The sequence below is a fragment of the Phocoena phocoena genome, chromosome 10 (assembly GCF_963924675.1).
Source record: "Phocoena phocoena chromosome 10, mPhoPho1.1, whole genome shotgun sequence".
Classification (NCBI taxonomy): domain Eukaryota; kingdom Metazoa; phylum Chordata; class Mammalia; order Artiodactyla; family Phocoenidae; genus Phocoena; species Phocoena phocoena.
Genome location: NC_089228.1, coordinates 38,361,534 through 38,389,249, shown reverse-complemented (window position 1 = coordinate 38,389,249; position 27,716 = coordinate 38,361,534). Strand labels below are relative to the sequence as shown.

Sequence of the window (27,716 nt, the reverse complement as noted above, 5' to 3'; positions counted from 1 at the left end):
GACTCTATCTTTTTTATTTCACAAAGAAATCTGGCCCCCCTCCTCTCCCTACCACCATCCCCCATTCCCCGCCCTGCTTGGTCCAGGCCAACAGCAAGTCAGAGACAGGCAGAAGCTTGGGCAGGCTGAGGCTGCCTGAGAAGCCTCAAGCACTTTGGTCCTTACAGTCAACAAAAAACCCTGGTCTGGAGGACCAGGAGCAGAAGCAGCCCAGCCACACCCGATCATGGCTATAAATGGGAGCCTGGAATAAGGAGCAAACCCTGCTGGCAGGAACAGTGAGCTGATCACATCAGCTCTCACAGGGAGACCCAGTATGATGGGGGGTGGGGCAGGGTGTGTGCGCAGGAAAAGCACAGTTTCTGGGCCTCACCTTCACCCCCATCTTCTTGTTTATCCTTGTCCTCAGGGCTGGTCCTAGAAGAGGGGCCATGCCCCGCAAACCATCTGCCGAGCCAGTCCGCAGTCCTCGGCCTATAAGTCAGAGGCATGTATCTGGCCACTGATCAGACTCACTGTTCTCACTACCACAGGAAGGTGTCCAGCTTGGCCTGGGAGGGAGGGAGCACTGCCCTGGCCCCCAGTCTCTGCTTAGCCCTGGCCTTGGGCTTGGATTTAACGGGCAGTGAGCGGATCATAGTCGTGTCAGTCTGAAGGAAATGTCAAGGAAGAGGCCTAAAGAGGGGACTAGAATGGAATGCAGGGCAGGAAAGGCTCAGACTTGGTGGTGGGCAGCCCTGCTATACTGAGTAAGGTCTGGCTCTGCACACCTGGGGCTGCAGCCACTGGTGGGCTGGGGTCTGGGGGTACAGGTGAGGGATGCTGTGGGCGCCACAGCTCAGCTCAGCCCAATGCTACAGAACAAGGATACAGGCTGGATGAATTTTGTCCGGCCTCCAAGTCCATCGAAGCCAGTCCTTACCTAAAGCAGAAGGAAGAGGTGAGTGGGCCAGGCTAATGGGCTAGGGGGCTGGCCACCCAGCCCCACCCCCAAGGAGGCTGGCACTTGCCACTTTTAGGAAACCACACTCACTGCATCTGTGCTGCGACAGGGCTCTGCCCTGGTCCTCTTGGTCTGTTTCTGGCCCAGGACAGCATTCCGGATGAAGACAGGGAAGGCACCAGCCAGCTCCTCATCAGGCTCTCCCAGACAGCGCTGGCCACCCAGCAAGAGCTGGGACTCCTGCAGAGGAGACCCCAGAGCCAGGCTTGATAAGCCGGATGGCAGCAAACAAGGAGGGTAGGAGGTGCGTTGGAATAGGATCAGGATCTCTGATGCTTCATCAGGAGGAAGGACAGTGAGTAGGGTTCCCAGGGTGGCTCCAAAGTGCTTCAGTCCTCCAGGGGTGAGAGGACTCTGGCAAGACCCTGACCTCTCAGAAAACCAGATTCATACTCAGTCCCGGCCAGAGTTGGAGGGTGATTGCCTAAGCTTCTTCTGGGAAGCCTTACCTGCTTGGGGCCTTTGGGCATCTTCTTGAGAACGTCCTGAACGGGAGAACTGCAAGAGCAAAACGTGAAGACAAGAGGCAGGTGAGCAAGACATAAGGGGTAGGTGAGGGACTTCCCTGTTGGCAGAGTGGTTAAGCCTGCCAATACAGGGGACACGGGTTCGAGCCCTGGTGTGGAAAGATCCCACACGCTGCGGAGGAACTAAGCCTGTGCGCCACAACTACTGAGCCTGTGCTCTAGAGCCCGTGAGCCACAACTACTGAGGCCCACATGCCTAGAGCCCGTGCTCTGCAACAAGAGAAGCCACCACAAGGAGAAGCCCGCGCACCGCAAGGAAGAGTAGCCCCCGCTCGCCGCAAGGAAGAGTAGCCCCCGCTCGCCGCAACTAGAGAAAGACCCCCGTGCAGCAAAGACGCAACGCAGCCATAAACAAACAAGCAAACAAATAAATATATTTTTAAAAGTGGGGGGCAGGCGAACCAGGCTCAGCACATTCCCCTTGGGGAGCCACCGCGTGGCATGGCTGCTGGCATGGCTGCGTGCTGGGCAAGGCACCTCAGTAATCCCCACCCCAAGAGCAGGTCTGTGAACAGCTGGATATCCACAGCCACCAGAGTGGTGGAGGCAGGGGAGGTTGGGCCATATTCTAATCTTGTGGCTTCTACTCAGGGACAAACCAATTCCACTCACCATTCTGGATTTTAATGGGCTCTCAGTCACCTCACCACATCCTGGGCTGTATGTGGGGCTGGAGAGCCCAACAAATTCACTACCCTCAGAAGGAAGGCCACTCATGCCCTGAAAATGAGCTCAGGCCTAGCCCCATCTGCCCAGAGAGGGGTCACTACCTCCAGAGGACCCTCAGTAAGTTAGAGAGCCCGTAAAGTACTCTCAGAACACAGGGTTAGGCCATCTCTCTAGATAAATCTGTGCAGGTAGGGTCTGGGGCAGAACAGATCATGGCCCCAGGCCCTAGTCTGCCACTCCTAGTTCCAGAGCTGGACCCAGTGTTTCCATCCAACTCCTGGGGACCCTAGCAGGTGGATACCCTCTTCTCATATCTTCCCAGAAGAGTGGGAGAATGGTGACCTAAGGCTGACCCTGTGGATTCTCAAAGCCATAAGGACAGGGGCAGGATCAGGGCCTGCAAATATTGAACCCCTCTGCTCCTGCCCCCATAGCCTGTGGTGATGCCACATGATGACCATGGGAAGAATCTCCTCTTGCTCCACTTGCAAGTCTGGTTCTGGGGAGGCTGGGCTCCCTCACCCCCCTCACAGGCACTGAAGATGATAGAAATGTCTCTAAAAGGTATGGTAGCCTGCAGGCCCCAGGTGCCCACTTTCAAGCTTTATAGCTAAAGAGGCAACAAGAGGAAGCCAGAGTACCGAGCAGGCACTGATAGGCCCCCTGACTGTAGCCCACATGCTCTAGGTTTGTTTCTCACTGCTACCAGGCCTGGCCCTATACAGCACTGGTGCCTCTGCCCCTGAGTCTGGGGAGGGGTGGAAAATCCAGCTGGCTTTCCCTTTTGTCCTCTCCCTGGGCCTCCTCTACCTCCACTGCCTAACATCTCAATTTCTTTCTCTCATGTCCAAAGTCTTTGATTGAGAAAAAACTTGCTCAGCCTGACTCCCTTACCTGAGCAGCGTACACCTACATGGATGTACAGGAGTAGCTCTTGTCTCCATGATGAACTAGTGGCCTGCCTGGCCAAGGAGACAGCCTCCCTACTCCCAGTCCCACTGTACCAATAGTGCAGGTCCCACCCATACCACTGCAGCTCCTCATAGCTTTTCATGCCTGCCCCTGTGGGCTACCTCCTTAAGTGGTAGGGCTCTGGTTCCATGGTCTGATATGGTCCTGCCTCAAGCATGAGCCTGTGGGGCACACAATGGAAGAGGAAGTTCAGAGTCCCTGACTTAAGACTCCAGCGAGCCCATTCAAGGTACTGGGAGCACCCTGCCTCCCAACAGCATCAGCCCAGACCTGCCCCTGCTGGGACCCCCATGTTCTCTCTAATTCACATCCCCAACTTTGCTTGAAGGGTGATTGTGAAGATTAATGAGACAAGCAACAGAAGGGCTTTGTACAGATTAAGTACTCAGGAGAGGGCAGAAATGTAGCTGTGCTTGCCATGGCCAAGCCCAGGTGACCCTCACTGCCCTGTCAGCCACTCAGAGCTATTAGGGTAGGACCTGCAGAGATCTCTTAGCCATCCTCCCTCCAGGCTGTGGAAGGGCCAGGGGCTACCACTTACTGTGCCTTCTCTGGGAAGAGCCTCTTGGCATGGCCATGCTGGGTGCTGGAGGGCTGGGCTGGGGGAGTATCCACATTAAAGGTGGCATTGAGGTCAATATCATCGCCGAAGGCTGGCCGGTGAAGCTTCAGGTTCAGCATCTCCACAGGAGCTGGGCTATAGGCAGAGATGGCCTGGTTAATTAAGACCACAGTGGCAGCCCAGAAGGACAAAAGCCCCTCAAGCATCAGAGATGGCTCAGCTCCAGGGGCCTGGAGCCCACACCTGGTTTAGAGCCATCCTGCAAGGAAGCCCAAATCTCTACAGAAAAAACCACTTGGCTTAGTCCTTCACACAGTGGAAGTCTGGAAGACATGAAAGGAAGCAAGCAAAAACTCACACAAAACCCAAATGTACAACTAAAAGGTCTTTTGTTCACGTAGCCTCATTTCTCAGAATGCAAGGCAAGGATCCTATCAGAGAGGTGACCACAGACTGAAGTAAAGGGATGTCCCTTCCAGTGCTACTTATTATGACAAATGGCACAATCTTAGAAACTGTCAAAATGACTCCCCTAGGGGGCTGGTACTTTCATAGCTTGAATATGATATACACATTAAAGTAGTGTTTCTAGAGAGTAAACTTAATAACATGGGAAAGTGCTCACATGTTAAATTTAAAAAGCAATACAAAACTCTATAGTCAACAAAAGAAAAAACAGAAGAATTAGACTTCGCAGAAATTTTAAATTTCGCGCATCAAAAGATACTATCAATAGAGTAAAAGGGCAATCCACAGAATGGGAGAAAATATTTGCAAATCATATATCTATTAACAGATTAAAATCCAGAATATATAGAGAACTTCTAGAACCCAACAACAAAAAAGCAAATAACCCAATCGAAAATGGGCAAAGGACTTGAACAGACATTCCTCCTAAGATGATTTATAAATGGCCAATAAAGGGGAGTTCTCTGATGGCCTAATGTTTAGGATTCTGGGCTTTCACTTTTGTGGCCCGGGTTTAATCCCTGGTCTGGGAACTGAGATCCCCACAAGCCTCAGCATGGCCAAAAGAAACCACCCCCCACAAAAAACGGCCAATGAAGACATGAAAAGACCCCCAATACCACTAATCATTAGGGAAATGCAAATCAAAACTACAATGAGACACCCCTCACACTCATTAGGATGGCTACCATAAAAAAAAAAAACAGAAAATAACAACTATTGGTGAGAATGTTCTTAAATTGGAACGCTGTGCACTGTTGGTGGGAATGTAAAGTGATTAAATCACTGTGGAAAACAGAAAGACAGTTCCTCAAACAATTAAAACTAGAATTATCAAGTGATATAGCCATTCCATTTCCGGGTGTATGTGCAAAAGAACTGGAAACAGGATCTCAAAGAGATATTTGTGTATCCGTGTTCACAGTAGCATTATCCACAATAGCCAAAAGGTGGAAGCAAGCCAAGAGTCCATCTACAAAAGAATGCATGAGCAAAATGTGGTATATACATACAATGGAATATTATTCAGCTTCAACAAAGAAATTCTACAACATGAATGAACACTGAGGACATTATGCCAACTGAAAGAAGCCAGTCACAAAAAGACTGTATGATTCTACTTACATGAGGTATTTGGAGTAGTCAAGACCATAGAGACAGAAAGGAGAATGGTGGTTGCCAGGGGCTGAGGGGGAGGGGGAGGAAATGGGGAGTTACTGTTTAATGAGTATAGCATTTTTTACAAGACAAAAATTCGGGGGATAGATGTTGGTGATGGTTGCACAACCTTATGAACATCTTTAATACCACTGAACTGTACACTTAAAAATGCTGGTAAGGGACTTCCCCAGTGGTCCAGGGGTAAAGAATCCGCCTTCCAATGCAGGGGACGCGGGTTCGATCCCTGGTCGGGGAATTAAGATCTCACATGCCGCGGGGCAACTAAGCCCATGCGCCACAACTACCGAGCCTGCGTGCCTCAACTAGAGAGAGAAAACCCGCACGCCACAACTAGAGAGAAGCCCGCGCGCCACAGTGAAAGATTCCACATACCACAAAGAAGATCCCGCATGCCGCAACTAAACCGGATGCAGCCAAAAAAAAAAAAAAAAGTTGGCAAATTTTATGTTATGTATATTTTACCACAATAAAATTGGGGGAAAAAACCCAAAGAAAACTCTATGTATAGTACAATCACATGACTTGTGCACACACATCCCCCACTCTACCACATACAGAAAAAGGACTTGAAGGGATTTTCCACTGGTCAATGGTGACTACCTCTGGGATAAGTCCATATTTTCCAAATTCTCAACAATGAATGTGTTTTTACTTTTTTTTAATGGGGGAAGGGTATAATTCTATTAGAAAATTTAAGCCAACAGGATTTTTTCTAGCCCATCCAGACCTGGCGGGGCTCCCCAGCTCCTGTGATCAGAGAACTCCGGGGAGTGGCAGGGGAAGCCCCAAGACCACTCTTTCCCTCAGGAGCCTTTCAGAGCTGCCCACAGCCCTACTGTCACTACTCAGGGACAGAGGGATGAGCTGTGCCGTATTAGTCTCTGGCCAGGAGCCAGATGGGGTGTGCAAATCAGAGGAAAGGAACTACCTGCACTGACTTGGGTAGGTAAGCAATCTGGGAAGCTTGGACTCTCTCTTTCTTTCCCTGGCCAGACCCCTGGAAGCTCTACCCTTTCCTTGCCTGTAGGTGGAAGCAAAGGCTGCATAGACCCACCTCAGACCAACTTCACGCATTGCTTTGCTTCCCACTCTGGGAACCACAGCATAAAGCAGCAGTCAGGACCACTCATGCCAATCTTTTTTTTTTTAAATAATTTTATTTTATTTATTTATTTTTATTTTAGGCTGCATTGGGTCTTCGTTGTTGCTCGTGGGCTTTCTTTAGTTGTGGTGAGCAGAGGCTACTCTTCATTGCGGTGCTCGGGCTTCTCACTGCGGTGGCTTCTCTTGTGGAACACAGGCTCTAGGCGCGTGGGCTTCAGTAGTTGTGGCTCAGGGGCTCTAGAGCATAGGCTCAATAGTTGTGGCATGCGAGCTTTAGTAGTTGTGGCTCGCAGGCTCTAGAGTGCAGGCTCAGTAGTTGTGGCGCACGGCTTAGCTGCTCCGCGGCATGTGGGATCTTCCTAGACCAGGGCTTGAACCCGTGTCCCCTGCATTGGCAGGAGGATTCTTAACCACTGTGCCACCAGGGAAGCCCCATGCCAATCTTCTGTAAGATCTGTTACTCTGCCACTTTTTACCAACCTCAGCAAGTCCAGGTCCAGGTTAAGAGAGGTGCACTCAGGAGGCAGGCAGGGTCTGGCTATGAGAGCCATTTTGCCCTCCAGGTGGCTCAGGGTAGGACTTCCTGCTGCCATTGCCTCAGACCCTGCCCAGTGGTGTTCATGGCATGTGCCCAGCCTTGGCTCAAGCCAAGCCAGTCTTTTTCACTCACACCTCCTGGCCATCCCCAACACTAAATTCAAGACTCAGGAGGTTCTCTCAGTGCCTCCCTCACTCCCCCACACCATCTGGCTCATATGAACACATTTCTTGTTCCCTCAGACACTTCCTGGTAAATCCCTCTTCTTTTATAAGCTCGAACCCTGTTTTTCTTCCTGCCAATGGTCTTTCTTTCCTTCCCACCTTCTGTCTGTCTGACAAGGTGGAAGAGTCTAGAGCTTAGTGGCCATATACACCCCCCAACTGGTTGAGGGCCTGGCTTTAGGTCCTCCTGGGTGATACCATCATCTTTGGGATAGTCACCCATGGCCAACATACAGGGCTTCATGCCAGAGGACTCAGGAATTGGGGCAAGACACCCCTCTTTCCAAAACTCAACCAAGGCCCTGGGCAGACCTATTACCTGTGTGGCACGGGAGTTAGTCAGTGTGTCCTCCATGAACTCATGGCAACCGGCAGGCCTACCCTAAGCAAAGGCCTCCCCAACTCCCTTCAGCTTGGAGGTCAGGGGCTCTTGGGGTCCATGAGAGAGGTCTTCCAAACACCTCCTCTGTGGTTGGGGGTGATAGCTACCTCCTGAGGTCACCCTAAAATGACAGGAGTGAAGGATAACCCTACTGCAACAAATGGAATGGGCAGCCATCATCAGTACCCATAGATTTCCACAAAAATCTGGGAGAGGGCATGGCCAGGGGATAGGAGACTTACACAATAGCCAGAACCCACCAGGAGAGGGCTACGGATGCAAGGGAGGAGCGGGGAAGACCTGGATTTACAGATGCATTAAACAAGCCTGAAAATGGGGGTACTGATGGAAGGTGCGATCTTGGTGCCACCCCTCCCTACATCAGGGAGTGAGCACCAGGAAGTGAGCCTGCTACCTGGGGCCAAGAATGAGAAGGGCCTTTCCTAAAGTCACCTGCAAACCATCCACGGGATATTACGGCAGCCAGTACTGGACCTGACAGCAAATCCCTCTGCACCTAGGTTCAACATGATACCAGATGACTGTACATTCCCCCAATCCCTGCCCATAAAGGTTGGGTTCCCAGGACACCTTTCTGTTACTCCTCCTCAGAGGGCCACAGGCAGCCAAGGACCCCCAAGCATGAGAGGGAAGTCCAAGAGAAAGGCCATGATGTGCAAACACTGGCCCTGACAGAAATGAAAATGCTAGACCATAAAACAAGGGATAGCATATTTTGCCAAGGACGTATTCAGCGAGCAAGAAAGAATGTGTGCAAATTTAAAATGCGATTGCTGATTCAGCCTTAAAAAGGAAGGAAATTGGGACTTCCCTGGTGGCGCAGTGGATAAGACTCCAAGCTCCCAATGCAGGGGGCCCAGGTTCGATCCCTGGTCTGGGAACTAGATCCTACATGCGTGCTGCAACTAAGAGTTCGCATGCCACAACGATGGAGCTCACCTGCCGCAACTAAGAGTTCGCATGCCACAATGATGGAGCTCACCTGCCGCAACTAAGGAGCCCACGTGCTGCAACTAAGGAGCATGCAAGCTGCAACTAAGGGGCCTGCGTGCTGCAACTAAGACCCAGTGCAATCAACTAACCAACCAAACAAATAAATAAAAAGAAAGTAAGCAAAAGCAGGAATGGAAAGTCCCTGGGCACCTAGAGGAAGCCTCTGTGCTTGTGCTCCCCCTTACTGTAGACACCAGACACAGATGACAAGTGCATGGAAACACCAAGGCCCATGGAATAGAAAGTGGAGGGAGCACGATGGGGAGCTTGCAGACAGCAGCCTTGAGTGATATCCTAAAAAAAAGGATTTTTACTTTCTGCCTTGACTCAGGTTGGGTTCTAAAGGTCTATCTACATGAGATGGTCACTGAGACTAACAGCTCCCTGAGGGTGGGTACTATACCTGCCAAGCTCCTGACAGAGCCTTCATGTTACCTGGGGCTTCCAAGGTGGCTGGGCCGATGGACTCTGAGTGTAGAGTAGGTAGGAGAGACCAGAAACAGAGCTCAGTTTGTCAAAATCAGCCACAGGCTGGACCTCACAGAGTCATGTGCCCATCACACTCCCACAGCCCTCAGACCTAAACTGGGGCAGGCAGGCAGCCCTGGCTCTGTAAAGAGACACTGGAAGGGGCTTCCCTTGTGGCGCAGTGGTCAAGAATCTGCCTGCCAATGCAGGGGACACGGGTTCAAGCCCTGGTCCAGAAAGATCCCACATGCTGCAGAGCAACTAAGCCCGTGCACCACAACTACTGAGCCCACGTGCCACAACTACTGAAGCCAGCACGCCTGGAGCCCATGCTCCACAACAAGAGAGGCCACCGCAACGAGAAGCCAGCGTACCACAACAAGGAGTAGCCCCCGCTTACCGCAACTAGAGAAAGCCCATGTGCAGCAACGAACACCCAACGCATCCAAAAATAAATAAATTAAATAATTAAAAAAAAAAAAAAGAAACACTGGAGGACCTGAGATATGAAAGGAAAGAGAAAGATTGAGGAATGAAAGGTAGGAGAATGAGAGGAAACTGGCTTGCATGCATTCACTGCCCCCCTCAGATGCTGACCGGGTACTATGGTGTGGGGGAAGGAGCGTGTGTGTGAGAAAGCTGATGGTGGGGACACAGACCAGGAGGCAGCTCCCGGTCTACTCACAGCCGGGTGTGTACACAGGGGGTAGACCAGGCTCCAGAAAGCCTCTAGAGCACCTCTGTGGACCCTAGCAGCTGACGGCATCTGAATAAGAAGTGCTACCTGTGCAGAGGACGGTGAGCTTATTTCTGTTGAGGAGACTAGGGAAGGCTCCACAGGGCAGCTGACACTTCAGTGTGGAGAAGAGCAGAAACACAGGAGGACATAGGAGCAGGAAGGCAAGGGGTGTTCTGCTGCATTGGGCAGTGTGATTTGGCTGAAGCCTGAATATCCACCGCAGCCCACAAGGCCAGCTCCATGAGGGCCTGAGGCCAGTGCCGAGGGTCCTGGGAGATGTTTGGCAAGGGAGTGGCATGATGCCCTGGGGCTGCTATACAGGACAGGGGGGAGGAGTGGGGTGATGGGTCACAAGTCTCACACGGAGGTGGGAGCAAGGAAAAGGGTCAGGAAGGCACCACAGAAGTTAGATGGGCAGGCTCTAGCAACTGAGCGGATGTGGGGAAGAGGGAGCATAATGAGTTTCCAACGTTGAAACGTGGCTCAAAGGGACTTCCCTGATGGTCTAGTGGGTAAGATGCCACACTCCCAATGCAGGGGGCCCGGGTTCGATCCCTGGTCGGGGAACTAGATCCCACAGGCATGCTGCAACTAAGAAGTCCACACACTGCAACTAACAGCCCGCATGCTGCAACTAAGAAGACTGCATGCCACAAGTAAAGATCCCTCACGCTGCAACTAAGACCCTGCTCAGCCTAAATAAATAAATAGTTAAATTAAAAAAAAGTGGCTCAAATAAAAGTGGCTGGGGGGCTTCCCTGGTGGTACAGTGGTTAAGAATCCGCCTACCAATGCAGGGGACACGGGTTCGAGCCCTGGTCCGGGAAGATCCCACATGCCGCGGAGCAACTCAGCCTGTGCGCCACAACTACTGAGCCTGTGCTCTAGAGCCCGTGAGCCACAACTACTGAGCCTGCGTGCCATAACTACTGAAGCCCACGTGCCTAGAGACCATGGTCTGCAACAATAGAAGCCACCACAATGAGAGGCCCATGCACTGCAACAAAGACCCAACACAGCCAAAAAAAAAAAGTGGCTGGGGACTATGCTGGTGGTCCAGTGGTTAAGGATCTGCGCTACCAATGCAGGGGGCATGGGTTCAATCCCTGATTGGGGAACTAAGATCCTGCATGCCGCGTGGCTCGGGGAAAAAAAAAAAAGTGGCTGGGCTGCTGGGTTGTGTTTTCTGTCTGGACCATCAGGAGGGCTGCTAGGCAGGAGATTGCCCTGAGGACCCTCTCAGCCCATTGGCTTCTGTGGAACACTGGGGAGGAGGACACCCATCCCTCTGCCTCTGGCTCCCTCTGCTGGCAGCTTTAATGTGCATATTCCTGGAACCAGAAGAGAGTTACAGTATTTCCGTGGTTGTTTCAGAACCTGGGGCAGACGGATACATTAGGTGAGCCATTCCATAAACAGGATGCCCTGAGCTGGTGCTCCTGCCCTTTCTCTGACCAGCCCTAGGTACTTTCTGGCCTCCCCTGGCCTCTCCTTGTCAGAGCCCAGAATCTACCTCAAAGCTGCTTTCCAGCTAAATCTTGGCTATCTCCCAGGGCAGGGGGTCCACAGCCTTCAGGCCCACATGGGCCACCCACTCCCACAAAGCCAGGAAGAGTGAGGACACCCTTACCAGGGAGCTCCTCCAGCCTATAGCTCTTGCACCACCCCAGAGGGTCAACAAACCTCTCTAAAACCAGGCGGTTGACAGCCTCACTGTCCACTGGTGGCAGGTTCAGGGTTTCCTGCAGCATCATTAGCTTTTTTCTCAGGCTCTTGGGGAAGGAAAGAGAAGAGAGTGAAAGAGCCGCTGAGGCACCAAGTCCAGAGGGACTGCCAAGGACTGAGCACCACACACGAAAGGCAAGCCCACTGGGAACAGAACAAGGCCCGAAACCCAAATATCAGGCTCAGGAGGCCAGGACCACCCGACCTCAGAACCCCTCTCTGGTGGAGCCCCTACTCTGGTGGTCTCAAGGATGTAGGCACAGGACAGACTGTGAGGAAGACCCAGGTGCTCTCTGTCCTCTGCTGAGGAGGCCCCGGCTCCAGACCAAGGGCCAAGGCACATGTCCTGACCCACCCTGACCCAGGAGGATGCAGGGATCCCAGAGCCACCACCACTGACTGGTGCAAGGTTTCGCGGGCAGAACTGGCCAGCCCTGTTCTTGGAGGGCACATAAGCCACCCCTCGTTCCCGCCTGGCCAGAGATGTCCCTCACTGCGATTTCCTTGTCAGCACTCTGTAAGTCCTTCTGGGCCGACCTCAGCTCCAACTTGGCCTGGTCCAGTTCAGAGTAGACTGTCTGCAACTACAAGAAAGTGTAAGGAGAAAAGGATGAACCAAGGGGTGCCCATGTGCCCTGCCTGCACCTGCTGCTACACCAGCTCATGGTAGCCCAGGGTCCAGAAGAGCTGGGAACATGGGAGGGAGACCCTAGCTCCATGGGGCTGGACCTTAGTCCGGCAATGTCCATCTGGAGCTGCCCAGGAGCAAGGGCTACTTCCTACACACTTGCCCATGGATGCACCATGCCCAGAAATAAAAACTGCTGTGCTGACTGAATCAGGTTCCAAGATGCCTTCTACCGGGTGTCCCCTGGTGGCCTAGTGGTTAGGATTCCAGGCTTTCACTGCCATGGCCCAGGTTCAGACTCTGGCTGGGGAACTGAGATCCCATAAGCCAAGCGGCATGGCCAAAAAACACAAACAAACAAAATAAAACAAAACAAAAAATACCCCCAAACAAGAGGCCTCATACTCTGGGCCTGGAACAAAAAACAGGCCCCTGAAGCTGTCACATTTGGGACCTGTGTGCTCCAGCCAGCTGAGAGGTACCCAGAAGAGCAGAGAGGAACAGAAGTGTGCAGAGGCTGGGGGAATACCTGCCTGATCTGCCACCCTAACTGGACAAGCCACGTAGCCAGAGTCAATGCCCAGTAAGGATCAGAAACCAGCCTCTGTGAGTCATCCAACAGCCCCATGGCCTTGCTTAGGAGACACACATGAGCATGACAAAAGGACAGCCACCTCTCCCCTCACTGTCAGCTCCCCACTGAATTACCTTGCTTCTGGAAGAAAACAAATCCTTCTTCAGTTTGTCGGCTAGCTCCCCTGAGGCCTTCCGTGCCTCTTTTAGATTCTCGTACTCTCTACAAAGGGGCCATGGAAAGACATGTCAGCACCAGACACCTGCTGGTCAGACTGAGCCACAGCACCAACCAAACACAAAGCCCAGCCCAAGCCCTCAGCCCTTCTGATTCCTACTCTGACACCTGAGCCCAGAGGGGACCAGGTGGTGCTGTGGAGGGTCTGGCACCCAATGCAAGGAGAGCTGGTGAGTCTCTGTTCCCTGCCTGCCTGCAGGTACTGGTGATTTGAGAGCGTGTGCAGGAAGCCCCGGCCCCACTACGAGGCCCCCTATACCACCTGACCCCTACACGAGGCATCTGGGATCCTCCATGCCTGTCAGCCAAGTGGTCCCTTTTCTCCCACCTCACACCCATTGTAGTAAACATCTGAGCTGAGTTTCTGATGCAAGCCAGGCAGGATCAGTAACAGTGCTAATAGGAAACAGGCTCCAGATATCATGATGGGGCTCATGGCTCAGAAAGCTGTGCCAACGTCTTTAGAAATAACACTTATAATTCACAGTCAATTCTCTCAATAATCCTGTGAGGCAAGGTATTATTATCTCCATTCAGGAAGCTGAGGATCAGAGAGGTTAAGAAATTGGCTCCTGGCCACATGGTGAAAGGGGTGAGGGTTCAAACTGAGGCCGCATGGCTCCAGAGCCTGCCCCTTAACTCCACCTGCTGTGCTTTACAAGAGATGGGCAACAGACGGAGAGGCATGGCTGGGGTGCCATGGCTTAGCTCCTGGGCTTGGATAGAGAGGCCAGAGTACACACTTCTTGAGGGACACGCAGTACACAGCCAACTGTTCCACCGCTGACTGTCCCACACCCATGTCACGGATCATCTCCTCCACCTCGGACCGCTGACTCTGGAGTAGGAGCTCAATTCTGAAAAACACCCAGCCCACGGCATTTAAAATCTGGAGGCTGATGGGTAGATACCCAGTGCAGCTCTGCTTCCCTTTGCTGCCGTTGCTATGGTGACAGCCTGAGCTGCTAGGATGCTTCAGCAGGCAGGTCTGTCCAAAGAAAGGCCCCACAGCAGAGCTAAGCACAGCTGCAGCGATGCTGCTGAGGAAGAAGGGGTGTTGACAGAGAGCCTCAGGTCAGGGATCCCCAGAGAGAGGTTCTTGGAACAGAACCCCTGCCAGGTCATTTGGCCACAGGCAACAGGGACAGGGAGGAGTGTGGCAAGAGCCCCCATAGAAAGTAGAGGAGCCCATAGAGGTTGAGTAAGACCTGTGCCCATACTCAGCTAGCCTGAGCCCCCCATGGCCTATGGAGAGTTGAGCTACAGAGGTGAGCCAGCCCCTGCTGAAGTCCTGAGAGCTGTGCCCCAGAGGGCCCTAGGTGCAAGGGCACAGGGCAGGCCCCAGATCCAAGCTCACCGCTCCATGGTCTTCATCTTGTTCCGGAGCCGGCGGGCCTCCTCCCGTGCTTGTTTGGTCTCATCCTGCTGCTGTTCCAAGTACTTCATCTGCTTCTGAAGAGCAAACGTACCCCTACATATCTGTTGCTTGGAGGCTCCCAGGGGCCAAGGCTAAAGTCACTGGGAGAACACTACCCTAGAACTGTATGCCTTTGAAAATGCTGATAAGCGTATGCTCCAACCCCCAGGAGGTAAGGCTCCTGGGCCCCACGCTGGCTTGTGCTTTTTCTGCTAAGAGGCCCTAGGCCAGCTGCTTCCTCACCTCCCTGTTTGCTTCCTCCTGAGATACATCTTACCATAGGCACAGCCCACTCCCAGGATCTATAGGCCTGCTGGGGGCTGCCAGGGTCCTGTGGCCTGCTGTGTAGGAAGCTGAAGAAGCCTGGAGCACAAATCCAGGCTGCGCTATCCACCATCTAGACCTATGGACAGTTGCTGGGGTAGGAGAGCTGAGCCAGAGGCAGCTGGCCAGGCTGCCCTCAGTACCTGGCCACTTCATCTCTGACCTGGGACTGCCAGCAGACTCCTGCTCAACAGCCAGGTGCTAGTTCACTCCTTCCTTCCCACTGGCCAAGCCACGTGATCCAGGCCAGCCACGAAGCAGAGACAGAAACAATGAACACCCTGGGGCCCTATCTGTTCACAAGGATGGCTCCCTTTCCCTTTCAAACGACATCCAGCAAGGACTGCTCCTTCCTACGAGGCCAGAATATCAATTGTGGATTCAAGTCAATCACCTCATGCCCCTCGGAAAGCAAGAGGCTCACCAACCCAGGCTGATACAATATTCATTTGGGTCTAGAGCCACTTTCTCTGCAGGCTTTGATCTGCCCGGTCAGCTCAGCACAGCCGACTTCAAAGGCCCCCCGCTCCTCCCTGGGATGCTGTTTGATCTGGCTCCAGAGAGCAGCCCAGCAAAGGACTAGAGTGCTAATGGAAGGTTCTTCAGGCTGGCTTTGTCAGTGGAGTACAAACCACTTTTGGAAACACGGCCCAGCCTCACTGAGGTCTTGGCTGAGCAGCCCCTCCATGAAGCACTGGGCAGGCCTCACCTCTCGAAACTACCTAGTACAAAATCCATAAGTGCTGGCAATACGACCTTTTTCTCATGGGCTGGATGGGTACAGCATGGGAAGCCTGGGGAAGATGGGATTTGCCTCCATTTTACAATTGCACAAACCAAGGTATTGACCAAGGCAGAACCAAAAGACAAGCCCAGAGTGATGAGTCCAGGACTAAAACTATATCTCCCCAGCAATCTGTGTCCACAAGGCCTGGGGACCCACCTTGAGGGTGGAGCACAGCATCTCAGCCTTGTCTAAGGCCTTCTGCAGGGATTCAACAGTGGCGTTGCGTTCTTCCAGCGTGTCCCGCAGAGTGTCAATGATAAGCTGGCCGTCTCGTTTTTCCTTCTCTGGAGCAAGGGTGGGGGATAGAGGGAGAGGAGAGGCCCGTCCACACTGCAGTATGAGAACATGGGCCCTTGGGCTCCAGCACACCACCCCAGAGCCAGGTGAGGAACAAGTCTCAGGCCAGAAAGTTGGGTGGCCCGCTTCTCTCTCTGGCAGACACCAAACCAGGGACACCCAGCCAGAGTCTCTTCCTTCAGGGGATGAGACCCTCTTTCTGATGCTTGGAACTACCTGAGTAAAGATTTCACTGCTCTGTGCTCCTGTGGGTCTAGTTAATTCATCATCCCAGAACTCAAACAAGTTCCTGCCAAATTTGGCAGTGGAACCCTCACCTACAAATACTTTGTCCTATCAGATAGCCCCCTCCCAGCCCGGGTCCTAGGCAAGCAGCCTCAGACAAAGAGAAGAGGCTCACCTGATCTAGGTGGACAGCTTCGGTCACCTCCCTTTCCTTTCCTTTTCTGCCAATCACAAGAGCTGATAGGACTCTTGGACATATGAAGCAGGGAGAGCCCCTGGCTCTGCCAGAAGGTTGGAGGCCTTCCTCCCAGGGCCTCTCCCTCCACTACCCAAGTCAGGGGCTTCCCAGGGCCCCTTGGGAACTCACCTTTCTGGGAAAGCAGAGCTCTGGTATTATCCAGTTCATTCTGCAAGGCAATACCCACAATAAGCAGCAAGAAGGCATCAGAGCTGGCCTCCACTCAGCCTCCCATAAGGCTTGTGGGGAGCCCCAGGAGGGGACAAGGAGGCCTATGGGCCCAGGGCAGCATGAACCCTGCACACCTCAAGGCCAAGCTAAGTCAACAATGGAGAGAGAAACCTTGCTTTATCTCTGTGTGCCTTTTTAAAAAGTAGGTAAAATGGACGAAAATAATCTCAGGTACAAGACCCTAGGACAGGAAAAGAGGCATAAAACGGGCAAAAGAAGTGGAGCTGCGCCTGTGCAGTCAGTCTCATGGCAGAGGCTTCCATCGCTTCCTTGGGCCTGTGCTGGCCTTGACCCTTTCTGGCATTAGCTGCACTCACTGGGGACACAGAATTGGGATGTCCAAGCACCTTGGGCCACCACTGCTTCCCTCCACCCTGGGTCCTGCCTGCTTCATGGTCTGCCCCTCTCCAAGCTCCAAGCTGGCTCTGTGCACCATGAATCTTCCAGCCCCAGAATCCAACAGGTAGGTGAACCAGGACAACTTTGCACCCCTGGATGAAACCTCACCTGCGCTAGGCTCTAACCAGACTGTTGTGAGGGTCAAATGGGCCTCTCAAAGTGCGTGCATATGTTCCGAAGCCACTGCCACAGAACCACTGAGAGGCTGAAGCAGAACTGAGCCCAGCTCCCATTCAGGAGTCCCATGTACTCAACACCCCTGTGGACAAGAGATATGCCTACTCCATAAGCAGGAAAACCAGGTTCGGCAGACCTGAAAGGCTTGGCCTAGGGTTCATGGTGGTAGCTAGATGCAATCCAGAAAAATCCTCCTCCAGATTACCCTTCCCAGGTCAACGCAAGACTCAGAATATCGGGCTTCCCTGGTGGCGCAGTGGCTAAGAATCTGCCTGTCAATGCAGGGGACACAGGTTCGAGCCCTGGTCCGGGATGATCCCACATGCTGTGGAGCAACTAAGCCCTTTGCGCCACAACTACTGAGCCTGTGCTCTAGAACCGGCAAGCCACGACTACTGAGCCTGCGCTCTAGAGCCCGCAAGCCACAACTACTGATGCCCATGCGCCTAGAGCCTGTGCTCCGCAACAAGAGAAGCCACCGCAATGAGAAGCCCGTGCACCGCAACGAAGAGTAGCCCCCGCTCAATGCAACTAGAGAAAAGCCCTCACGCAGCAACAAAGACCCAACGCAGCCAAAAATAAAAAATAAATAAAATAAAATAAGTTTAGAAAAAAAAAAAGGCTCAGAATATCACATGTGACCAATACTAAGGCCTAGCCCCAGTGCGTGGATAAGTCCCTGTTGTCAAACTCTCTACCCAGGACTCTGGGGCAGGAGCTGTTGGTGGCCGAGCTGGTCAAATAGGCCGGACATCTGGGGTGGAAGCGGTGGGTAGAGAAGGGCACACACGGGCTACCTGAGGATGGCTGCCAGCCCAAAGCTACCGCTAGTCCCCTGGCTCCTTCCACACCCAAGCAGGGTACCTTCCAAGCCCTTGCTCCAAACTACTCAAGATTTTGCCTCCCTGTCTCCTAGATCTGGCTCAGAAGGCCAGAAAGAAATGAAGCTGCCTTTGTTGCCTTTATCACAGGGAGGACACGGCTTAAAACTGGGAGCAGTTACCATGACGATGAACATGTTAGCTTTAGGCATAAAAGTTCCACGTTCTTGAAGCAGTGAGGTTCCAAGGACATCACAGCACCCTGGGACCAGGGCCAAATGAATCCTGATCTGACAGATGCCCAGCAAATTAACCCTCAGAGTCCAGGTTCACTTGCAAACCCCAATCCCACTTATTTGAGAGGTTTCTGCCAAACCAATCCCTTTGTACACAAAGAAAGCTAAACTTTACACTTGGAGGGGAAGCAGTATAAGTGTAGGAGGGAATCCACCCATCCTCTCCTGCAGTGTGGGTTTCTATCCTGGCTGCATATCTTGATTCCAGGGGCTCTGCCCTCCATTCCTGCTCTGAGAAAGACTCAGGCACCTGGATATATACCAAGTTCCCCAGGCAGTTTTGAAGCACAGGCAGGTTTGTGAACAGTAGGTTCACACATATTCCCTGGCTGAAGACTGAAAAGATGGTTGTAGACCCTTTGCGAGGGGGGGGAACTTCAGGAGAGGCACTCTGAACTATGGTCAGAATTGCTCTGAAATCCCCAGGGGAGGGCTCACAGTCAAGTGGCTCCCCTCCCCGCTAACAGCGTATTTCTCCAATGACTGTAGCATCATCACTTGTCCTCTGCTCTCTCAGCCTCTGCCTTGAAATCGCTACCAAGTCTTCCCTCCAGAACTCCATCTCCATACTCGAGGTGCTCTCCCTGGGTAGGAGCAGAAAGTGAACTCTCAGAGGGCTTGGGGTTCAGTAGTATGAGATAAATTCTGGGTACCTTTAAGAATTCTGCATCTAAGACACTCTCCTCCTCCTGGGCAAGGTCAAAGAAGAGCTTATTGATAATGGTTCTTTTACCGACCTGAATGAAAGAACAAGATACAGTATGACTGCACAGCTGGGTCATGGGCAAGGATAAGGGTGTACATTTAGCCTAACCCATCTCAGGCCTAACCTTTCACAGCACATCCCTTGGAGTGAGAGGACCTCTGTAACCCTGTACGTGGCCCAAGCTGGTGCCACTAGCTTGGCGGTTACTGAAGTCATGTCACTGCAGACCCATGTGGTAACTGCTCAAAAGAAACCCCAACTCTAGGTGCTGGGCATTGCAGGGGAAAGGCAGGGAAGGAGACCAAATCTACCCAGGTGAAGACTGGCCCAGGCAATGAGTCCATCCGCCTGCTATCTCTGGACACAAGCAGGCCTCCCGAGCCGCTCAAAAGCACAAGTGAGGCTCGACCAGCCTCAAACCACGAGGGTCCAAATAGGTCAAAGACATTGCTTAGCCTCAGAGTTCTTTCCTCATTCCTGCTCCCTGGCAAGGAGCTGTCTTTAGCTGAGGTGTTTTCATCCTACCACCCTCACCTGGATTCGGCACTGCGGGCAGGTCCGACTTGGTGCCGTCTCGAACCACTGAATTAGGCTGGAATGAGAAACAGAAAAACAGACTTGTGAGCCATGGCTTGGAGCGAGACATACAGACCAGGTAGCCACCCCGACCAGAAGAGCACCTGTCCTGCTCCTCCTCGACCCAATGCCTGCCTACCCAGGAGGGCAGCACCACAGGCCATGACGGTATATCCCACAAGGCCTGACTGGTACAAGCACTCCAACCAACTGGCCCTTTTTTGGGCCCTGTTGGCTTAGATTTCCCTACCCCTGAGCTGCCATTTTGTCAACTTTCTAGGCTTGGAGCAGGGCATGGGGGAGCAACAGTCAAAGCCAGACTCCCTCAGAGATGGGGGTTGTAATAATACCCCCATGTAAGCTAGGGCTCCAAAGGGGTACACTTTTAAAGTAAGGATAAACTAGAGGTAAAAGCAAGTAGCAGTAAAAGCAAAACACAGCCCAGCTATGCACCATCTGCTTTAAATTTTAATTAAAATAGTCTCCTGCTAGGGAATTCCCTGGCAGTCCAGGGGTTAGGACTCCGTGCTTTTGCCAAGGGCCCAGGTTCAATCCCTGGTGGGGGAACTAAGATCCCACAAGCTGTGCAGCGTAGTCAAAAAAAACCAAAACCAAAACGTAGTCTCCTACTGGTAAACAATCCCACCCCCAGGAACCAGGGAGAAACAGAATCTTTTCAGGAAGATGATACCATAATCCTAGGCCTCAATTTTTTTCTATAAATAATTTTTCAAATACATATAATACAAAGCTAACAATGCACAATGGAATACTACACAGCAATGAGAACAAATGAGTCTACAACTAAGAACAAATTATGGATGAATTACATAAATATAACATTGAGGAAGAGAAGCCAGATACAAAAAAGGTATATTGTGTATAACTCCATTTACGTAAAGTAAAAAAGTAGGCAAAACATCTATGTTGCTGGAAGTCAAGACAGTGGCTATCCTTATGTGTGGCGGAAAGGCGGGCAGGTGGGAGTAACTGAAAGAGTGCACCGACCTGGGTCGTTGGACTCTTTAAATCAATAGAAACTGAGGCCAGAGGAGAAATTCAGGCAAGGCTTTATTGGGACTTTTGCTGCACCTGAGGGAGCAAAAACAAGCAACAGGTGCCCTTGCTTGCTCACTGTGGGGGGGGGGGGGGGCGGAGCTGGTTCCTTAAATGGGGTGAGTGTAGGGGGTGGGTCGGCAGATTGAGCCACAGGGGTGGCTTAGGTAGTCTGCCCACCCCTTTGGTGGTGCTATGTGCAGGGGTCATGCACAGTACCCTGCTTTTGCTCCAGGCACTTCAGAAGCGACAGCTGGGTTTTGGCCTCTTTGTATTTTTTGTTTGTAATTTGCCCCAGCTGCTGCACACATGTAGTTATTTTTAGTCCCCTATAGTTTCTCTGTATTCTGTTGCTTGAGGAGAGGTTTGTCTAGGTGCAAGTGCAAGCACTCTGTCAGTGTCCCAGGTCCCAGCCTGTCTCAGGAGGAGGTTTCTGGAGTGCTGATGTCTAGTTTCTTGTTCTGAATTCTGGTTGCAAGGGCGTGTTCAGTTTGTGAAAATTCTGCAAGCTACACACTTATTATATTTGTACTTTTAAAGGTTTTATTTATTTATTTTATTGATTTATTTTTGGCTGTGTTGTGTCTTTGTTGCTATGCGTGGGCTTCTCATTGCGGTGGCTCCTCTTGTTGAAGAGCATGGGCTCTAGACGCCCGGGCTTCAGGAGTTGTGGCTCACGGGCTCTGGAGCGCAGGCTCAGTAGTTGTGGCGCACAGGCTTAGGTGCTCCGCGGCATGTGGGATCTTCCTGGACCAGGGCTCGAACCCGTGTCCCCTGAATTGGCAGGCGGATTCTTAACCACTGTGCCACCAGGGAAGCCCCTATATTTGTACTTTTTTTTTTCTTTTTTTCTTTTTTTTTTTGCTGTACGCAGGCCTCTCACCGCTGTGGCCTCTCCCGTTGCAGAGCACAGGCTCCGGACGCGCAGGCCCAGTGGCCATGGCTCACGGGCCCAGCCACTCCGTGGCATGTGGGATCTTCCCGGACCGGGGCACAAACCCGTGTCCCCTGCATCGGCAGGCGGACTCTCAACCACTGCGCCACCAGGGAAGCCCTATATTTGTAATTTTATGTAACATTTCTTTTTTTTTAATTTATTTATTTATTTATTTTTGGCTGCATTGGGTCTTTGTTGCTGCACATGGGCTTTCTCTAGTTGCAGCGAGCGGGGGCTACTCTTCTTTGCAGTGTGCGGGCTTCTCATTGTGGTGGCTTCTCTTGTTGCGGAGCACGGGCTCTAGACGCATGTGGGCTTCAGTAGTTGTGGCACGTGGGCTCAGTAGTTGTGGCTTATGGGCTCCAGAGTGCCATTTCAGTAGTTGTGGTGCACAGGCTTAGTGGCTGCGGCACGGCACGTGGGATCTTCCCTGACCAGGGATGGAACCCATGTCCCCTGCATTGGCAGGTGGATTCTTAACCACTGCACCACCAGGGAAGTCCCTGTAATGTATTTCAATAATTTTTTTTTTAAGTAAATAGTTATACATGGAAAAAAGCACTACATAGTGCAAACCAGAACATATCCACAAAGACTTAAGATATTCGGATTTTCACAGACCATAATAAACACATTATGCTGAATAAATAAAAACTAAGATTGAAAATATCAGCAGAGGGCTTCCCTGGTGGTGCAGTGGATGAGAATCCGCCTGCCAATGCAGGGGACACGGGTTCGATCCCTGGTCCGGGAACATCCCACATGCCGCGGAGCAACTAAGCTCGTGCACCACAACCACTGAGCCTGTGCTCTAGAGCCCGCGAGCCACAACTACTGAGGCCCGTGTGCCTAGAACCAGTGCTCCACAACAAGAGAAGCCACTGCAATGAGAAGCCCGCGCACCGCAACAAAGAGTAGCCCCCTGCTCGCCACAACTAGAGAAAGCCCACACGCATCAACGAAGACCCAGCGCAGCCATAAATAAATAAAAACTTTTTTAAAATTAAAGAAAAAAAGAGGGCTTCCCTGGTGGTGCAGTGGTTGAGAGTCCGCCTGCCGATGCAGGGGACACGGGTTCGTGCCCCGGTCCGGGAAGATCCCACATGCCGCGGAGCGTTTGGGCCTGTAAGCCATGGCCGCTGAGCCTGCACATCCGGAGCCTGTGCTCCATAACGGGAGAGGCCACGACAGTGAGAAGCTCGTGTACCGCAAAAAAAAAAAAATTAAAGAAAGAAAATATCAGCAGAGAATTCGAAAATAAAAGGTGACATATCAGAATTTAATAAGGACCGGGGCTTCCCTGGTGGTGCAGTGGTTGAGAGTCCGCCTGCCGATGCAGGGGACACGGGTTCGTGACCCGGTCTGGGAAGATCCCACATGCCGCGGAGCGGCTGGGTCCGTGAGCCATGGCCGCTGAGCCTGCGCGTCTGGAGCCTGTTGCTCCGCAACGGGAGAGGCCACAACAGTGAGAGGCCCGCATACCGCAAAAAAAAAAAAAAAAAAAAAAAAAAAAAGAATTTAATAAGGACCAAACAGAAATTCTAAAACTGAAAAAAATGGCCAAAATTAAGAATTCAATGGATGAGTTTCATAGCAGTTTAGACACAGTTGAAGAACTGGTGTATTGATAGATAGGTCAGAGGAAACACCGAGAATTAGAAAGATGGAAAATATATGAGAAATGATAAGAGATATAAAAGATACTGTGATAAGGTGTAGCATACATATAACTAGGAATTCCAGAAAGAAAGTGTTAGGTAGAATAATGTCCTCCCCTCAAGAAGTGTACGTCCTAATTTCTGAAACCTGTGAATATGTTCCCTTATATGACAAGAGTAATTTTGCAGATGTGATTAAGTTAAGGAGATAGAGAGATTATCCAGGTGTGTCCCATGTAACCACAAGGGTCCCTGTAAGTGCAACAGGAGTATTGGAGTCATACAGAGAGAGCTGAAGATGTAACACTGCTGACTTTGAAGATGGAGAAATGGGCCATGAGCCAAAGAAGGCACAGCCCCACTTCCATCTTGATTTTAACCAAGCAAGACTCATTTTGGACTTCTGACCTCCAGAATTATAAAATAATAAATCTGTGTTTCCTTAAGCCACTAAGTTATTGTAATTTGTTATAGCAGAAATGAAAAACTAACATAGAAAGAAAAGAGATAATGGAATAGAGGCAATACATGAAGAGATAATGGCTGATAATTTCCCAGAACTGATTAAAGAAATTGTTCCACAAGTTAAAGAAACCTATGATTCTCAGGCAGAATAAAAATAGTAACAAAAAGAGAATTGAGGTAACTACATTATTGTCAGACAAAATAGACTTTAAGTCAAAAATGTTTACAAGAGACAAAGAACAACTTTACATATGGATAAAAGGTTCAATCCAACAAGACATAACAATTATAAACATATATGCACCTAACAAAATATATATGAAATATATACATGGAAGAAAATTGTACAGAATTGAAGGGAGAAACAAAAAGTTCTCCAATAAAAGTTGGAGGTGTTGGGACTTCCCTGGTGGCTCAATGGTTAAGAATCCGCCTTCCAGTGCAGGGGACAAGGGTTCAATCCCTGGTCCGGGAAGATCCCACATGCTGCGGAGCAACTAAGCCCGTGTGCCACAACTACTGAGCCTGCACTCTAGAGCCCACAAGCCACAACTACTGAAGCCCGTACACCGCACCGCAAAGAAGAGTAGCCCCCCGCTCATCACAACTAGAGAAAGCCCGAATGCAGCAACGAAGACCCAATGCAGCCAAAAAAATAAAGTTAAAAAAAAATTATTTCAAAAGTTGGACATGTCAGTACCCCACAATTTCAATAATGGATAGAACAATCATACAGATAATTAATATGGAAATAGAGGACTTGAACAACTCTTTAAACCAAACAGACCTAACAGACATATACTCCCCCCAACAACAGCAGAACACACATTTTTCTCAAGTGCACATGGAACATTCTCTAGGAAGGTCATATGTTGGGCCACAAAACAAGTCTTAAATTTTAAAAGGCTGAAATCACACGAAGTATCTTTTCTGATCAAAATAGAATGAAACTAAAAATCAATAACAGAAGAAAAATGAACAAATGTGTGGAAATTAAACAACACACTCTTAGACAACCAATGGGTCAAAGAAGAAATCACAAGAGAAATTAGAAAATACCATGAGATTAATGAAAATGAAAACATACCAAAACTGTGTAATACAGCAAAAGCAGTGCTAAGAGGGAATCTGATAGCTTTAAACACACAGAATAAAAGAGAAGACACCCATTAGGATGGCTATTATGGGAAAAAAACAAAACAGAAAATAAGTTTTGGCAAGGATGTGGAGGAACTGCAACCCTTGTGCATTGTTGCTGGGGATGTAAAATGGTGCAGCTGATGTGGAAAACAGTAAGGCAGCTTCCCAAAAAATTAAATATAGAATTACTGTATGATCCAGCTATTCCACCTCTGGGGATAACCCAAAAGAAATGAAAGCAGGAACGTGAACAGATACTTGTACACCAATGTTCATAGTAACATTACTCACAGTAGCTGAAACATGGAAACAACCCAATGTCTATTAACAGATAAAGGGATAAACAAAATGAGGTATTTTCATACAATGAATACTACTTAGTCATAAAAATGAAATTCTGAAACATGCTACAACATGGATGAACCTTGAAAACGTTACGCTTAGTGAAATAAGCCAGACTCGAAAGAACCAAATGTGCAATTCCACTTATATGAGGTAGCTAGAATAGAAAAATTCAAGGAGACAAAGTAAAATAGAGGTTTCCATGGGCTGTGGGAAGGGGAGAATGGAAAGTTATTGTTTAATGGATACAGTGCTCTGTTTGGAATGATGGAAATGTTTTGGAAATAGATAGTGGTGATGCTTACACAACGTTGTGAATGTACTTAATGCCACTGAATTGTACACTTAAAAATGGTTAAAGGGCTTCCCTGGTGGCGCCAGTGGTTGAGAGTCCGCCTGCCGATGCAGGGGACGCGGGTTCGTGCCTCGGTCCGGGAGGATCCCACATGCCGCGAAGCGGCTGGGCTCGTGAGCCATGGGCGCTGAGCCTGCGCGTCCGGAGCCTGTGCTCCGCGGCGGGAGAGGCCACAGCAGTAAGAGGCCCGCGTACCGAAAAAAAAAAAAAAAAAAAAAGGTTAAAATGCAAGGCATCTTTAAGCTCACTGAGTAAACACCCTTCTGATAAATTTTAAAATTTTATGAAGAAGTTATCATTGAAATTAAATGGTGGCAGACATGTCCAAGGAATATTACAGGAATTTGATCCCTTTAGGTTAATGTGTGGAGATGGCAACTACTGGGCAACAGAACAATACTGAAATGGTGGTAATATGAAGAAATAGTAGCATGTTAAAAGTTTTGGAACAAGTATAAACAATGGCTGTGTTCACCAAAGAAATCAATTGTTTCCACGTGTTCCCTTTCCAAAGGGCCTGTTTTACGATGATATAAAAATCAGGTTGTGTACATTTTCATACTAAACTTTTTTTAAGTAAACTTTTGCAAAAGTTTTTAAAAGGTTAAAATGTTAAATGTTATATATTTTTTACTATAATAAAATAGTGTATAGTAAAAAAAATGGAAAAATGGTTAATTTTATGTTACACATATTTCACCACAATTAAAAAAGGAGCTCGGAGTCAGCCTGTTCACAGCTGCTAGAGGAATCTCCCCACTAGCTGCACACTCAACAGAACGGCTTGATTAGAAAGCACCTCCTTACCCTTCGATGTTAACTTGGGTTTGCTGAGGTCAGTGAATACACTGAAGTGTCTGACCAACGAGATGACTCTGGACAGAATCATTCCAAACCATCAAACCAACCACAAGAAATCGGGTAGCCAGTAGTCTACTAGGTCTCGAAGAAACAAAAGGGCTCGCTAATGTGGTGAAAGTTCATTTCTGCCCGGGGTGCTAATTTTGAAATCACATCTCTTTGCAAGTCGGTCAAAGAAACCCCTACTCTGTCTTCATTAAACCAATCCTGTACCCCCGACCTCAGCTCAGCTGTCACCTCCTCCGGGAAGCCTGCCCAGGTCAGGAACTCTCGTGGGGCTCCGTCTAACGCCGTCCTCATCACCAGTCTGGGCTCCGGGGTCGGGTCGCCCGGAGGCCCGACACCCCACAGTCCTGTAGCCGTACGGGGGCGAGCGCCCAGCTCCAACAGAGCAGTCACTCACCACTGCAAGTGGAAGGTGTGGCCGCAGTGAATGGCGGCCACGTCGCGGGAGTGATCGAAGAAGTCGGAGCAAATGGTACACAGAGCACGGATAGGCATGATGACTGGTCTCAAGTGGCCAAGGTAGCCAAGGAAAACCCGACGGGTTCAGCTTCTTGGCCGTGCCTCCGCGTCTCAGCTTGCTTCAAATTTGGCTCCCCAGCGCAACTTCCGGGAGCGGATCGGAAGTGGCAACAAGGAACGTGAAAGCGCGGACTGAAGGTTGGGTCCGGATTGGACGAACCCTCAGGGGCGGGGCTTAAGGGCCACCGGCCGTAAAGAATCCTGGGGCCGAGCGCGGGCCTGAAACTGTTAGCGGTAATTCTCAGGCGGCTGGCGGGAAGACAGCCGGTACCGCAGGAGCGCAGCGTTGGATTGGCACGAAGAGCAGCTGCGCCGCCGGCCGAGCCCCTTTCTGGGGCAAGACTGGTCCCAAGCCAGAGCTGGTGCCAGGTGCGCTGGGCACGGGCTTCTCAGCCTTGTTCTCTCGGCGTAGCCTCCTCTGCACTTCGGGGGAGTCGAGAAGACCGCGGCCGTAGGGGAATGGGACGACGGTCCCGATGGAGAGCGGGTCCCCTGGCCTCTGGACAGTGCTCGACCATATGGTGGAAGCCCATAGTTCCCAGACCAAAAGAACGCTCCACCCTCTCAGCCTTCCGCTCTGAGTGGTCCTAGAAAGATGGACACAGGTCCAGACACCTCAAGCTCACCCTGGCTCTATACAAGCAAAGCTTGATGATCCCTAAGTTTAGAGGTGGCAGGGTCAGTATCCTGACTTTAGTTCCTAGCTCTCAGCAGGATCAAGTTTTTCCTCGGGACTGCAGTAGGGTTGGAATTTTGGAGGCCCAGATGCTTCATAGATGAGTGGCTAACAAACCTTTTTCTTATTCCCACATCAGAGAAGTTATCTTTGGGGTCCTCTCTGAGAAAGAGCAGCATACCTGGTGAAGT

General features: G+C 50.7%; 1 protein-coding gene and 1 pseudogene across 1 annotated transcript; one reads left to right on the top strand and one right to left on the bottom strand.

Annotated features, from left to right (window-relative positions):
* Positions 1-524: 524 nt before the first annotated feature.
* Positions 525-26,825, bottom strand: TRAIP (TRAF interacting protein). The gene is made up of 15 exons (XM_065885505.1): positions 26,728-26,825; positions 19,469-19,526; positions 18,882-18,965; positions 16,434-16,473; positions 15,701-15,828; positions 14,374-14,468; positions 13,760-13,873; positions 12,914-13,001; positions 12,072-12,161; positions 11,536-11,624; positions 3,713-3,868; positions 1,453-1,501; positions 1,034-1,183; positions 872-922; positions 525-650 (listed from the first exon to the last, which is right to left on the bottom strand). Exons 1-15 carry the CDS (start codon positions 26,823-26,825, stop codon positions 525-527), a joined length of 1,416 nt encoding a protein of 471 aa, XP_065741577.1.
* LOC136129935 (small nuclear ribonucleoprotein G pseudogene) lies at positions 25,747-25,921 on the top strand (annotated as a pseudogene).
* Positions 26,826-27,716: the final 891 nt, after the last annotated feature.

Coding starts and splice junctions, on each gene's coding strand:
- TRAIP (XM_065885505.1), bottom strand. CDS start 26,825: ATGCCTATCCGTGCTCTGTGTACCATTTGCTCCGACTTCTTCGATCAC. Junction 18,966..19,468: donor GCCCGCAGTGCCGAATCCAG/GTGAGGGTGGTA, acceptor TCTTTCATTCAG/GTCGGTAAAAGAACCATTAT. Junction 651..871: donor GGACAAAATTCATCCAGCCT/GTATCCTTGTTC, acceptor CATTTCCTTCAG/ACTGACACGACTATGATCCG.